At 37.1% G+C, this 13,314-nt stretch overlaps 1 protein-coding gene across 2 annotated transcripts in view; it reads right to left on the reverse strand.

The window, feature by feature from the left end:
* Window positions 1-13,314, reverse strand: part of LOC111153379 (tetraspanin 3) — a 34,323-nt gene that overhangs the window by 17,326 nt on the left and 3,683 nt on the right. The window contains exons 2-3 of one of the 2 annotated variants that reach the window (XM_022512373.1): window positions 3,834-4,025; window positions 3,535-3,609 (exon numbers count right to left, since the gene is read on the reverse strand). In XM_022512373.1, the coding sequence (XP_022368081.1) occupies window positions 3,535-3,609; window positions 3,834-4,025 (267 nt within the window). The remainder of the gene's footprint in view (window positions 1-3,534; window positions 3,610-3,833; window positions 4,026-13,314) is intronic. The other variant, XM_022512374.1, reaches the window with a different exon arrangement.

Consider the following 13,314-nt stretch of genomic DNA (forward strand, 5'->3'; position numbering starts at 1 on the left):
GTATAATCCGATGCATTCCTTTTTGGGGGCACAGCTGCCCTGGTGCCTTATGTATCAATGGTCTGAATATTAAACTGGCATATTATGCCTTTGATTTAAAACTGTAAATTACATTAGGAATACTTCTACTATGTCTTTATCATAGCTTTAAAGTTATACTCCAATTAATTAATTTAAGGCAGATTGTTTAGCCTTAAATGGTACTGTAGGTAGAGAGCAAAAACAGGCAAAATAGAAACAAAGGTGAAAGAAAAGAGGAAGTGACTAAGAAAGAGGAAAGGGACAAGAAGAGAGTGGCTGGCAACGGCTCTCTTGGTGTTCAAGTTGGAGGGACCCTTTGCTCTTCCGGACGGGCATAGATGGTAGGATCTGAACTAACAATTATCTTTTTCTAAGTCCAGAACCAAGGCATATTTTTTAAAGAGGCAAAGGAAAATGAAGTCCTCATTAGTTCTTTGAAAGTCCTTTAGTTCTTCTAAAACAGAAAGCAGAAAACTTATATGTAGTCCTCTCATACATGGCATTTATGGGCTGAGGAAATCTGAACAAACTTCTCAGCTGACCAACTATTCATCTGCAGCTCATTCTGAGGTAAAGAAAGTTAAATACTCACAAATTAGAACAGCAGAACACTTTGTTATATTAAATAAGACCAGACGCCTTGACAATTTTTTTTATTCAATCCATCACCCAATTCATCTATTATCATAACACCTTGCCACTGCTGGACAGTCAAAGATGACTGCCTCACCCTAAAGAAATTCGGAGTCCCCATTCTAGATCTTTTGAAGATACACTGTAGCAGAATCCAACAAGGGGAAAAGAGAGAAAACTATCTTGTTCAGAAATCATTTGCTTGTTGGTTTAATGCTTCTATTATGCTGCCTCAAATGAGGAAAGTGAATTATGATCAGATATTACAACAGCCTCTAATTTAAGCTCCAGAAGGATTTTACAAAGGGCTGTAACATCTCCCCCATGTGGAACAGTCACTAGGGTGTGCCTATAAAGTTTAGTTAACGGTTAGCTGGAAATTCTTCATGAACAAATCAACCACATGAAATAGCCTGAGGTTAAAAGTGGGCCTGGATGAATCAAATTTTAAAATGAATCCTTCCTTCAGCAGACAGCTGAAATGTAGTGTAGCTGATAGCTGAAAATTCTCTAGCATATCTTGGGTTGAGAATATATGGGACAGTAGGAAAACCCTTTGGCTGATCTCTATTCTTTGAGTTCCAGAGATTTATGTCATATATTAATTTATACATACAAAACCCCTGTGTTGTTCAAAGGTCAACTGGGTGAGCTGGGTATATATATGGGTACCCATATACATATATTTGTCAAATATAGTTTGAAATCCAAGCAGCCTATCTATGATTTTGACAAAGTTCTAAAACCATTCCTAACAAATATTTGTGGAATAAAGGACCTAATCATGACCTAAATTGACTTTCACATACTCTCTCAATCCAAAGAATATCTTGTGCTTTTCATTATTACCTCACATGTAAAAATCAGTGGCAAAGGCAGTTATACTGTATTTAACAAATGGAGAAGCCTCCCATGGTAAGGAGTACTTGGTTGGTAAACTGAGAAAGTCCATAAAAATCACAGGCTTTTAAAAAAGTAAACATTTTCATTTAGCTTAAAGCACAGAAATGTATACTTCACACTGATCTTATGATGCAAGCCTGTCTTGTCTTTGTATAAGATTCACTGATTAGAACACTATATCATTTGTTCTGCACAAATCACATCCTTAGTATATTGACAGTACTTCCAGTTCTTTAAACTGTTGAAACATTGCAACAAAATCAAAGTGTAGAATCTATTAAATATTAATAAATTTCCCCTAAAGCTATAGAGTGATCATACCCATATCTGATTTGATCAAAAATGTTTTAGTGACCACTTGTTTTTACCAAGTCTCTTCAAATTGTTCAATTTTCTTTTTTTTTTTTTTTTAAGATTTATTTAACAGAGAGAGAGATCACAAGCAGGCAGAGAGAGAGGGGGAAGCAGACTCCCCGCTGAGCAGAGAGCCCGACATGGGGCTCGATCCCAGGACCCTGAGACCACGACCCGAGCTGAAGGCAGAGGCTTAACCCACTGAGCCACCCAGGCACCCCCAATTTTTTTTGTGTACTCGTTTTTTTCATAAACTTAGTATCTAATTAACTACATAATTACACTAACAACTACTCGGGAGTACACTTGCATCAGGCCTGATAGCTCACAGCCAGCCCTGGTTACTTCCCCATGTTCTCTCACAGAACCTTCCTCTAACAGAATCCATGTACACTGAATTCCATTTTTGCATGTGCTTCTCACAAGACCCCAAATTACACAGCACACAATACATTACAGAAAAAAATTACTGTGGTAGAAAAATACATAAAAACTGAAATAAGTAAGCTTTCAGGAGACTTCCTGAGATCAGAAACCACATTTAAACATAATCTTAGATGCCTACATAGGTATCTTCAGTGGAAAGAAGTGTTCAGAAAGAGCATGAAATGTTGCAGTATTCTTTTTTTAAAAAGAGTTCCTTTTCCTTACTTATTTGAGAAAGAGCGCACAAGCAGGGGGAGGGGCAGAGGGAGAGAGAAGCAGGCACCCTGCTGAACAGAGAGCCTGATGTGGGACTCAATCCCAGGATCCTAGGATAATGACCTGAGCCAAAGGCAGACACTTAATGACTGGGCCACCCAAGCGCCCCTGCTGCAGTATTCTTAAACATAAAACAAAAGCTCAGTTCTCTGGTATGTATTCTTTATTAAGCCCGGAAACTGGACTTGGGTTTACTAAATGCATTTTGTTTTCTTAAACACACACACACACACACAAAATGAAGGCAAAACTGACATCTAACATTATATTAGTTTCAGCATGGTTTAAACTTTTTATATGGCAAAATTATCACCATAATAAGTCTAATTAATTCTTTCACCATATATAAGATTTCTTCATTGTGATAAGAGAACTTTAAAGATCTACTCCCTTAGGGGCGCCTGGTTGGCTCAGTGGGTTAAAGCCTCTGCCTTTGGCTCAGGTCATGATCCCACGGTCCTGGGATCGAGCCCCACATCGGGCTCTCAGCTCACTGGGGAGCCTGCTTCCCTTCCTCTCTCTCTGCCTGCCTCTCTGCGTACTTGTGATCTCTGTCTGTCAAATAAATAAATAAAATCTTAAAAAAAAAAAAAGATCTACTCCCTTACAACTTTCAGACATGCATTACAGTATTACTGACTTTAGTTGCCATGCTGTACATTATATTCCCATGACTGACTTATGTTTATAACTGGAAGCTTGTACCTTTTGTCCCTCCACCCATTTTACCCAACCTTCCACAAATGGCAACCACCAATCTGTTCTCTGTGCAATTTCTAATGAACTTTAGATATTAAAAGCAGTGACTAAACTGAAGTAAGGCAAAAGAACATGTTTATTGTGATAAAATGAATTTGTTCTATTTCACTTGAAACACTTAAGCTGCCTTTTAAAACATACGAGTTACAGTAGACAACATACCTTTGCTCTGTAAACGTATCCCAAAACCACTACAACAACTTCTGTGACAAAAACCAAGAGTAGGATGATGACAAACTGTAAGGAAGAAAACAGTGTCAAAGTTAAATACAAACTGCTCTAAATAGTCTTGATATAAAAACAGTTACCTGAGATAACTGCTAGAAGACAAGTGCTAATTCTGTTTCAATCATAAGAGCCAAAGAGTCTACGGAGTTTCATGCTCGATTCAAGCCAGTAATACAAACAAAATGTTCCCACATACCATGATGACACACACAGTCAGTAAAGTGCTAACTTACCGTGGCAAGTCCACAGCGGCTTTCTCGGATTGTGGCGCAGCAGCCAATTAGGCCAATAATGAAAAGCAGGGCTCCTACAGCTATGATCACTACTGCAGGGATGAGAGTATACACATCTTCAAAGAAGTGGTCATAGTCATCATAAGTGATAAAGACATAGGCTCCCACATAGCATAAAATTCCAGCTGCCCCCTGTAGAAAACAAGATCAGAGCACTGGTAAAAATCTTTAAGCTCTGTTAGTAAAGTGTTCCTACTATTTCTTAGTAGGTTATCATTTAATGAGATTTGCCATCACTTTAAAAAAAATTTTTTATTAACATATAATGTATTATTTGCTCCAGGGGTACAGGTTTATGAATCGCCGGGCTTACACATTTCATAGCACTCACCATAGCACATACCCTCCCCAATGTCCATAACCCAGCCACCCTGTCCCTACCTCCCCAACCCCCAGCAACCCTCAGTTTGTCTGCTGAGATTAAGAGTCTCTTATGGTTTGTTTCCCTCCCTATCCCATCTTGTTTCGTTTCTTCCTTCCCTAACCCCCACCATCACTTTTAAATCTACTCATACACTTTTTTTTACAGTGAAGCTGAAAAATCTATTATTCATTAGTAAGAACACTTCCTTACTAAAGTTGAAAAGTTTCCCAAACGCTGCCTTCTTTTCAATAACGGATGGTTTGGTTAAGATCAAGAAACCATGAATCCAATAAATATTGTCAAAAACAAACTCTCCCGTCCCGTAACACACAACAAAGGCTTATATGCAACTCAATTACAGGTCTACCACAGATCAGTGGGGTGGTGGGGTATGCCTTTGCTCATTGTAGTTGCCCTCAATGAATGAAAAAAATTATGTACGAGTTATGTACAAGTGGCAGAGCCAGGATTTGAATCCAGGCAATCTAACTCCAAAATCTGCACTTCTAACCTTTATCCACCTACTTGGAAAAAGAAAATACAATAATAGTAATCTGAATCTCCATTTTCAAAAAAAAACTTACTGTCCTAAGACTGCAATAGTAAAGCCAGAAGGCTCAGTTAACTAAAGAACTTTGCAAACCCTTCGATTTATTCTTTAGAATGGTACTTCTCAAACTCTAAAGTTAACAGGAATCACGTGAGGACCTTATTAAACTGCAGACTCTGATTCAGTAGGTCTGGGGTTGGGGCCTGAGACTCGGCATTTCCAAATTCCCAGATGACGCTGATGCTGCTGGTTCTTGCACTACACTTTGGAAAACAAGGTTTCCTACAGGGAAAGTGAGTGCAGAAAGTCACAGAATAGAGATCTATCTTATTTTGGCTCTGCTCCAGACACCATTCTCCAACTGCAGTTTTATATGCATTCTCCTCTCTTCTACCATTGTCATTTTGTTATCATTTTGTACCTGCTCAATGCTGACAGCTTAATGCCACGTGTTTATATGTGAATGATCAAATGCAGTGTGAGGCTAAGTGTTAAAACACCTAGTGTAATGAGTTATCATTTGTAGAACACTTTGAGACTTTCACAGGAAAAGAATGGTTTCACTGTCCTTTAAAATTTAACACTTAAATCGTTAATCTCCAAACTAGAAAACAACCTCCACAATATTAGAAATATCATTAACTCTTTCAACCTAAACACGCAGTTTTTTTCTCCAGTCTATGGGACACATTTAGTTTGGGCAAACCAGATCAAGACATGAGCTCGGTTAAAATCAGAATGAGGCAAAATAAGGCCCCTGATGAACAAAGCTGCCGCTCCCTGCTCCTCACCTCAGATTCCATTAGCCTACGTACACCCTAAGAGAAAACTGCTACACCCAAATGTACACATATTCTCTCATTTCTTTACTTCTCTGCTGTACTCTTTAGAATGCCCTATCCACACCTGCCTGAGGACTCCTTGTTGTCTATTAAGATGCAGGTTCTTGGCCTTTTCAGGCTGGATTAGGTGCCCTTTATGCACTCCCACATCACCTGGCTCTAACAGAGTATTTATTACAACTGTTGCAACTTAAATATGTCTCAGTGCACACATGCAGACACACACACAACTGCAGTAACCATACATGTCTCAGCACACCTTTAGGGCACAAATTTTGCCCATCTGTCTTCTAGCCTTATATCACCACCCAGCACCTAGAACGGTGTCTGGCGCAATCAAAATTTATTGAGTATAATTCATCTTATCCTTTCCCTTGAAATCGCACACCTCCCTTTTCTATCATAAGCTTTAGTTTTTGGTTTTTTCTCTTCGGTCTAATTTTATGGTTTTTAGTTCACTACTCAAACATGATCTGGCAACTTAATCTGGTTTACTAAATTCCTGATGGTCATCACATCCAGAATAGATTTTTAGTTTATAAATGCTGAACTTACAGCAACCATGCCTGTTCAAAAGTTCTCAGAGTTCACTGACATACTTAGTTAGGGGGTTTATTATTATGGGATGAAGGCAGGCTTAGGAAAGGGAAAAGAAGAAAAATAGCTTAATAGTTTGGGTGCATTAATTACAGAAGTACATGGGCTACTTAACATTCTTACCAAAGAAAAACATTCTTTCTTTTATTTTTTAGATTTATTTATTAATCGAGAGGGACAGAGCGCATGCACATGCACTTACGAGCAGTGGGAAGCACAGAGTGAGAGAATCTCAAGCAGACTCCCTGCCGAGCAGGGACTCAGGGCTCAATCTCACCCCCAAGATCATGAGCTGAGATGAAATCAAGAGTAGGATGCTCAAATTGGGGTGCCACCCAGGCACCCCAATACTATTATTTTTTTTTACTATATATGTGTGGGATAAACACACACATGTATGTACACACACATATTTTGCTAAAGTAAATATCTTCAGTCCTCAACTGAATTAGAATCCTAAATATGAATCAATCAAATTTTGTCCAGTTTGTCTTCATTAATCATCTTTCATTCCTTTGGATTCTTAGCTTTTCTTACACTAAAAGGTAATTTTTATTTTTTAGAAAGCTTAATTAAAATAAATTTGATCTTCTAATAAATGAAATTTTAGCCTACAGAAATCTGAATGAAAACAAGATAAAACCGGAAGAGATATGTATTCAATTAATCTGAAGCACAGATACTAAAGTACTTGCATTTTAAATACAAAATGATGAGCCTTTCGCCTAAAGAGACTCACAATTGGTGTTCCCTGGGAATAGGCCAAGGGAAATACTTCCAGTGCGGCCACCCTTCACCCAGACTGAAGCACTCAACTGAAAGTGAGACTTTGAGGAAGCAGAAAAACCAACCAACAGCAGATACGACCAAACATGTAACAAATGCAATGGAAGGCTAGCAGGAGATGCCATCTGTAAGGCTGCCTATTTTTTTCCGAATTGACTTGAGAACAGTATCTTTTCCAAGGCTGCAAACCAGTCAATAGCCAATTCACACAGCAGAGTTGAGAACATAATAGAACTCTGTTTTGAACACATAGTGGGAAACAACTTAGTAGTTGCACACACAAATTAGAAACTACACTGATTGCTGGTGAGTATATAAATCAAAGGACTCGTAACAGCCTTGTTTCCTAAATTGAAGACAACTTCAAAATTTTCTTTTGATAACTGTATACAGTGTTTATATTTTAAGTTGCATAATAAGCAACTTATGAAATGACATCAGTTTCTTTGAAAATATGGAGTAGGTATCCGAACATTAGCTGAAGGCCTAAAAACAATACGCAACTTCTTCAATGACTCTAACCACTGGTATGAAAAACATAGGTAGAGCTGTATGGTATACAGAGAGGAAGTTATAAGTAATTCCTAACTAGTATGCAGTTGTCACACAGATGTTTAATATAAGAATTAGGCTATAAGAAAGGCTAAAAGGTAAGCTGGGTTAAATCCTGCTTTTGAAGGGTCATGATGGGATTGGGATCTATCAAAGGATCTGGGCTTTGCCAACAAAGCAGCTGCAGAGGGGGAGGAGGTGCCACGGAAGAGGAGATGAAATGCAGAACTTGGAAGAAACTGCACTGCACTGCTTTAGTCACTGCTGAAAAAAATCTGAGCCTCGAAGGAGGATTTGTGCCAGGACAGTATACTAAAAATATTCATCCTTTTTCCAAAGACATGAAGGGAAATTTAAAGGAAAGGCTGAGGGCTGAAACTATCAAAAGAATAATTTTTTAAAAACTATTCTTCCTTATCTTTTAAAAAACTCATGCCCTAAATTAAGCCACAGAATTTTAAAATTATAGGAGAGAGTGTGCTTTTCCATACCAAGCTGTTCTCTAAAAACTAAAGCTATCTTGCTATCAAATTTTGGAAGCAGAATTCCAGAAGTATGATATTCATTTTATCCTTTTACCCTTCTACTACATACACACAAATGTAAGGTCTCTTTTAAAGTAAAACATTTCATTCTTACTTAAGATTGCTTTTTCTATAGTTTAGAAACTATAAGCTATGTAAAACTATAGTAGGGGTTTTTTGCTTTGTTCTGTTTCTATTTTTAAAAACTTCTGTGAAAGAAATAGCTGAAAAAATGCTGAAATCCACAAAACTACTAAATTCTTTCAGAAGAAGGAATATGAAACAAAAGGGGGCACATCATGCACAGTGCAACTTGGCGAGGGAATGTGACACTATCAGCCTTGTTAAAAGCTAGGGAATAAAACAGCTCTGTTGTGAAAAGTGTACCTATATGGAAGTTTAGAAATGTGTTTATCAGCCTTGTTAAAAGCTAGGGAATAAAACAGCTCTGTTGTGAAAAGTGTACCTATATGGAAGTTTAGAAATGTGAACGGTGAAAGAATCCCATAGAACATTTTGGTGAAGATAAAGCAAAGAATAGAAGTGATTTTCTTACACTGGTATAGTCATTGATTCATGTCCAGAACTGGCAAGAATCTCAAGACAGTGTACAGATGAAGGACCATGTGACGTCATTTAGCTAAAATCACAATGTTTGACAAGTTCTTATCCACCTGTGTGAACTGCTCCTTCAGACTAATTTTTGCCTCAAAGAATCAATTGGTAAAATAAAAGTGATTGGAATATTGGGAGAAAAAACAATCAAGAAAAGGCAAGGTGAAAAACACTGTGTACTCTAGACTTTTTAAGAAAGCAGATTTCAAAAACAAAGCAGAGGGTAAAAATACAAGTAGAAATCCATCTTATGTACATCTTTTAACATTTAATTCAGTTTCCTGTACACTGAAAGAAAGAGAGAGAGAGGAAAGAAAGAACGAACGAACAAGCAGGCCAAGCTATATTCAAAGATGTGTGAGGGTACAGAGAAATGAACCCTCAGGCTGGAGTAGAGAATAATACAGAATAATCTTTTTGGAAAGCAATCTGGCAACACATACTAGCCTCCGTATTTATGATTTCACATCTATTAATTCCACTTCTAGGAATCTATCCTTATGAAAATAAGTCAGATGGAAACAAAGAATTTGTATGGAAGGTATGTTCATCAAAATGTTATAATACTGTAACAAAATTATAGCAAAACAAAAGAAAAAACCCTGGCATCCAGAGGTATACTTGGCACTAAAGCTTTTAAATATTTTGTTAAAGCATAATTAATAATAATAACTAATAATGTAATGTGCTAAGGGGAAACCATACATCACATACAGACATTAAAAAACAGTAAATTTTGTCTCTGCATGTGGAATTATGGTGATATTAGTTTGTTTTCTTAAAATACTTTTTAGTATCATCTTTAAAAAGCAAATATATTATTTGCATAATCAGAAAAGTAAAATATTTATATATTTTTAAAAGATTTACTTATTTATCTGTCAGAGACAGAGCACAAGCAGGGGAAGCAGCAGGCAGAGGGAGGAGCAGACTCCCTGCTGAACAAGGAGCCTAATATGGGACTTGATCCCAGGACCCTGAGATCATGGCCTGAGGTGAAGACAGACACTTAACTGACTGAGCCACACAGGCATCCCAAAATATTTAAAATTATATCTGAAATTCAGACTTTGTTGTTCTCTCACAAATGAATTCCTATATCTGTCCTTAACCACCAACATAAAATAGGCATCTCTTCCACCCCAAATACTTTAGGGACCTCTGCCAATCTCCTCTGCTTATCACTTTTTTCTGGTCTACCTGCCTTTGACTCATCTTCAGATGTTTTCTGATTACCTAACACAATTCTGATTCTTTCAGTACACGTTATCCTTCCATCCCACCCCCATCACCACATAAACATCACCTTTCAAGGAGACAAAGTAAAAAAAAAAAAAAGAAAAAATTCCTACTTAGGGTTGCAAGGTTTTGACAATAAGCCACTTCTGCCATCATTATCTGTATTACTGCATTACTGTCATCATTCTTAAAGAAATATCTTAATCCTTTTGCACCGCTATTATTTTGATGATATGCCAGATGTCATGTTCCTCAATTCTGCCCTATTTTCATTTTCTGTATTCCGTTTTTTTATGCCATTGTTTATCTAGTTTAACAAAGTTGTTCACCTAATCCAATTTATAGCTACCAGCTGAAAGACACAAAAGTTTGGGTGGTAATGAAATTGGAGATGAAACAGTTACCAGAGCCAGATTATTTTAACAGCATGGAAACTGGCTATTTTCAGACTGTGGGGCTCCAAGGGTCATCTGAGAAGCATGGAATTTAAACATGCATTTTCTTCCTGAGACCTTCTGTCCCCACAATCTACTCTGACTATAAAAAGAATCAGTTTTTACTATAGGAGCCTGAGATGCATAAACTTTATAGTTTGTCCGTATTAGGTGTTATGTATTTAATCAGTAGAAACAACAATGTAAGATACAATATCTTGGCATTTACTATATATCACCTTTAGTAAATTAAAAACAAATTTATAAACACAAGTAATTTTTCTCATCACCTGATTCAACCAAATTATTAAGGTAGGGGAAGGAGAAGACATAAAGGAAGACTTGAGACTGCCCATAAGATTTATTTGATGGGGAGAGAAGGAGGAAGGTACACCTAGAAATTAAATTCAATAAAGTATTAGAAGAGTTTGCCTATCTGCTCCCTCACCCCATGGGCTGTTAGAAAACAGGGACCGTCTTTTTGGTTTTTGTACTTCTTAGAAACAAGTAAAGCACAGATATTCAACAAGCATTTATGAGTGAATGATTCTTAGGGTATACCTGTCTGGTGCAAGTGTAAATTTTATGGAATATGTTTTCTGCAAAAATCCTAGAATGAACTGGATCTTACGGAACAAAATCCATGAAAATATTTCAATGCGTGATAAATATTCTAAAAAGCTAAGAAACAACCTATTCCTTAAATTCCAACTAAAAAGAACACGCCTGCATTTGGTCATCTGACTGATTCCAAGTTCCCAATGCTGAGTTCTTTCAGTCAATAATTACTCAGAGCCACAAGGCACTTGATCAGTGGACAGATGACTCTAAATGAATTAAGACTGGAAACATTCAATTTCTTAACTGCCAAACACAAGGTGAGAAATAGGTCTCCTGTTATGTACCATGACTAGCTTACTGTCAAAGGTAGCTTTTCTTTTGGTGAATTAAAAAAACAATAATGGGGGGAAAAATCTGTTAGCTGAAGGTGACACAGTCTTTGTCAGAGCAGTCATTCATGATGATAGAAATATGGGAAACAGAGAAGTGAATTCCAGGATGTCTGATGAAAGTTCCAGTTTAAAAGTATCAGCCCCCAACCCAAATGCATAAGAAGTGCTGGAAAACACAAAATATGTATAAGGAGATTTCTGTCAAGAAGTTTTCCTTGAAATATTTCATTATAATTTTTTTTTAAACAAAAGCACGAATGTATAGTTAAATCTTCTTTTGGTAATTGACCAAAAGAAAATATACCAAGTATATTTTTACCATTAGGCGTACAGGCTGTTCCCTGCTTTAAATGCCTTCATCACCCCCAAATCACCCCAAATCAGCTCCTCCTTATACTCCAGATTACATTTCACCTCTTCAGGGAAGCCTTCTTTGCCAACCTTAAGCAGCCATTCACTCACTCACTCTGTGATATCACCATGTTTTTTAATTGTCTGCATAATCACATCAGTATCTGATATTTTTCTTGCTTATTCTTGCTTGCTCCTCTAAAAAGAAAGTTCTGTAAGAATAAGATCTTCACTGTCTTTTCCATCATTTTATCAATAAAATAAGCACAAACTAAATGCCCAAGTATCTGTGCTATATTTAACAAAGGAACTTTCCTTAATTATATATATTCAGATGGAAGTATGATGTGAAGCTTTTTTTTAAAAGATAAATCTTAAAGGTTACATATGGCTTTCAAATATGATTTGTATGTATAGGGGACTACATATAAGTGAATGATGATTAGTGAAGGTGCCACATTCTAAGTTACTTACAAAGGCACTTAAAAAGTGTCTGACCTTCGTGTCGTACTTCCTACTCCATAGATGTTTTAGCATTACTACTGCCTCTCACACAAATGAAAAACAAAAAGTCCAAACAGATATGACACATTATATATTCCACAAGCATGGACAAAGTTTTGTCTTGCAGTCCCTATAATGGCCAAGACACATATCAGCAAAATAAATACAAGCCAACTGGCTTTTTCTTACAGGGTAGAAAAAGTAAAGGCAATTTGTGTAATATGGAACTTGACTAAATACTCAACCAATTTCCCAGAATAAAACCTGAAAATTAAAAAGTACTGATTTAAACTTATTTTAGATGAGCCCTCCTCTAGGTCAGATCAAATGACACACTGAATTAAGGGTCCCTTCTGACCTTGGTACAAAGGTGCAGTTTACAGAAGAGACATTAGTTCTTGAAATATTTCATCATAAATTGAAGACTATTCCATTAGTCTTCAGCATTTAGTCATGTACCTCAAACACTCCAGTCTTCCATAAATTATCATGGCCTAGCACTAATACGCTTACATGTAAAAAATGGAAATTCAAGTTGTACACCTGACTTCACTTGTCCAAAATTATCTTTCAAGTTTTAGGCCCTAACATTCTGGAATTTGGTAAGGAACTCTCTAGTTCTATGAGGACAGCCTTCAGGATTTTAGTAACAATTGTTCCCCCTTTTAGTTTGTGCCTTTCCACAGTTAATCTTCTTAGACTGCACAGTCCAAAAGGATACAGACCAAGTCAATATTAACAATTTCAACTGTCAGATCATTTAGTGCCAAGCCTAGGTATTTCAGGTACATATCTAGTTCCACAGCTCATTGAACAAACTGTCAACTAAAACAGGATTATCAAGATATTAAAAGGTATAGTTTATTTTTTTAAAAGATTTTATTTATTTATTTGACAGAGAGATCATAAGTAGGCAGAGAGGCAGGCGAGGGGCTGGGGGTGGGGGGGAAGCAGGCCCCTACTGAGCAAAGAGCCCGATGCAGGCCTTGATCCCAGGACCCAGGACCTGATCATGACCTAAGGCAGAGGCTTAACCCACCCAGGCACCCTTAAAAGGTATAGTTTAAAGATCTTGCAAAAGCAATTAATCCACAGTCAGCCATTATCCAC

The sequence above is a fragment of the Enhydra lutris genome, unplaced genomic scaffold, assembly GCF_002288905.1.
Source record: "Enhydra lutris kenyoni isolate GAN:26980312 unplaced genomic scaffold, ASM228890v2 scaffoldscaffold31, whole genome shotgun sequence".
Lineage (NCBI taxonomy): Eukaryota > Metazoa > Chordata > Mammalia > Carnivora > Mustelidae > Enhydra > Enhydra lutris.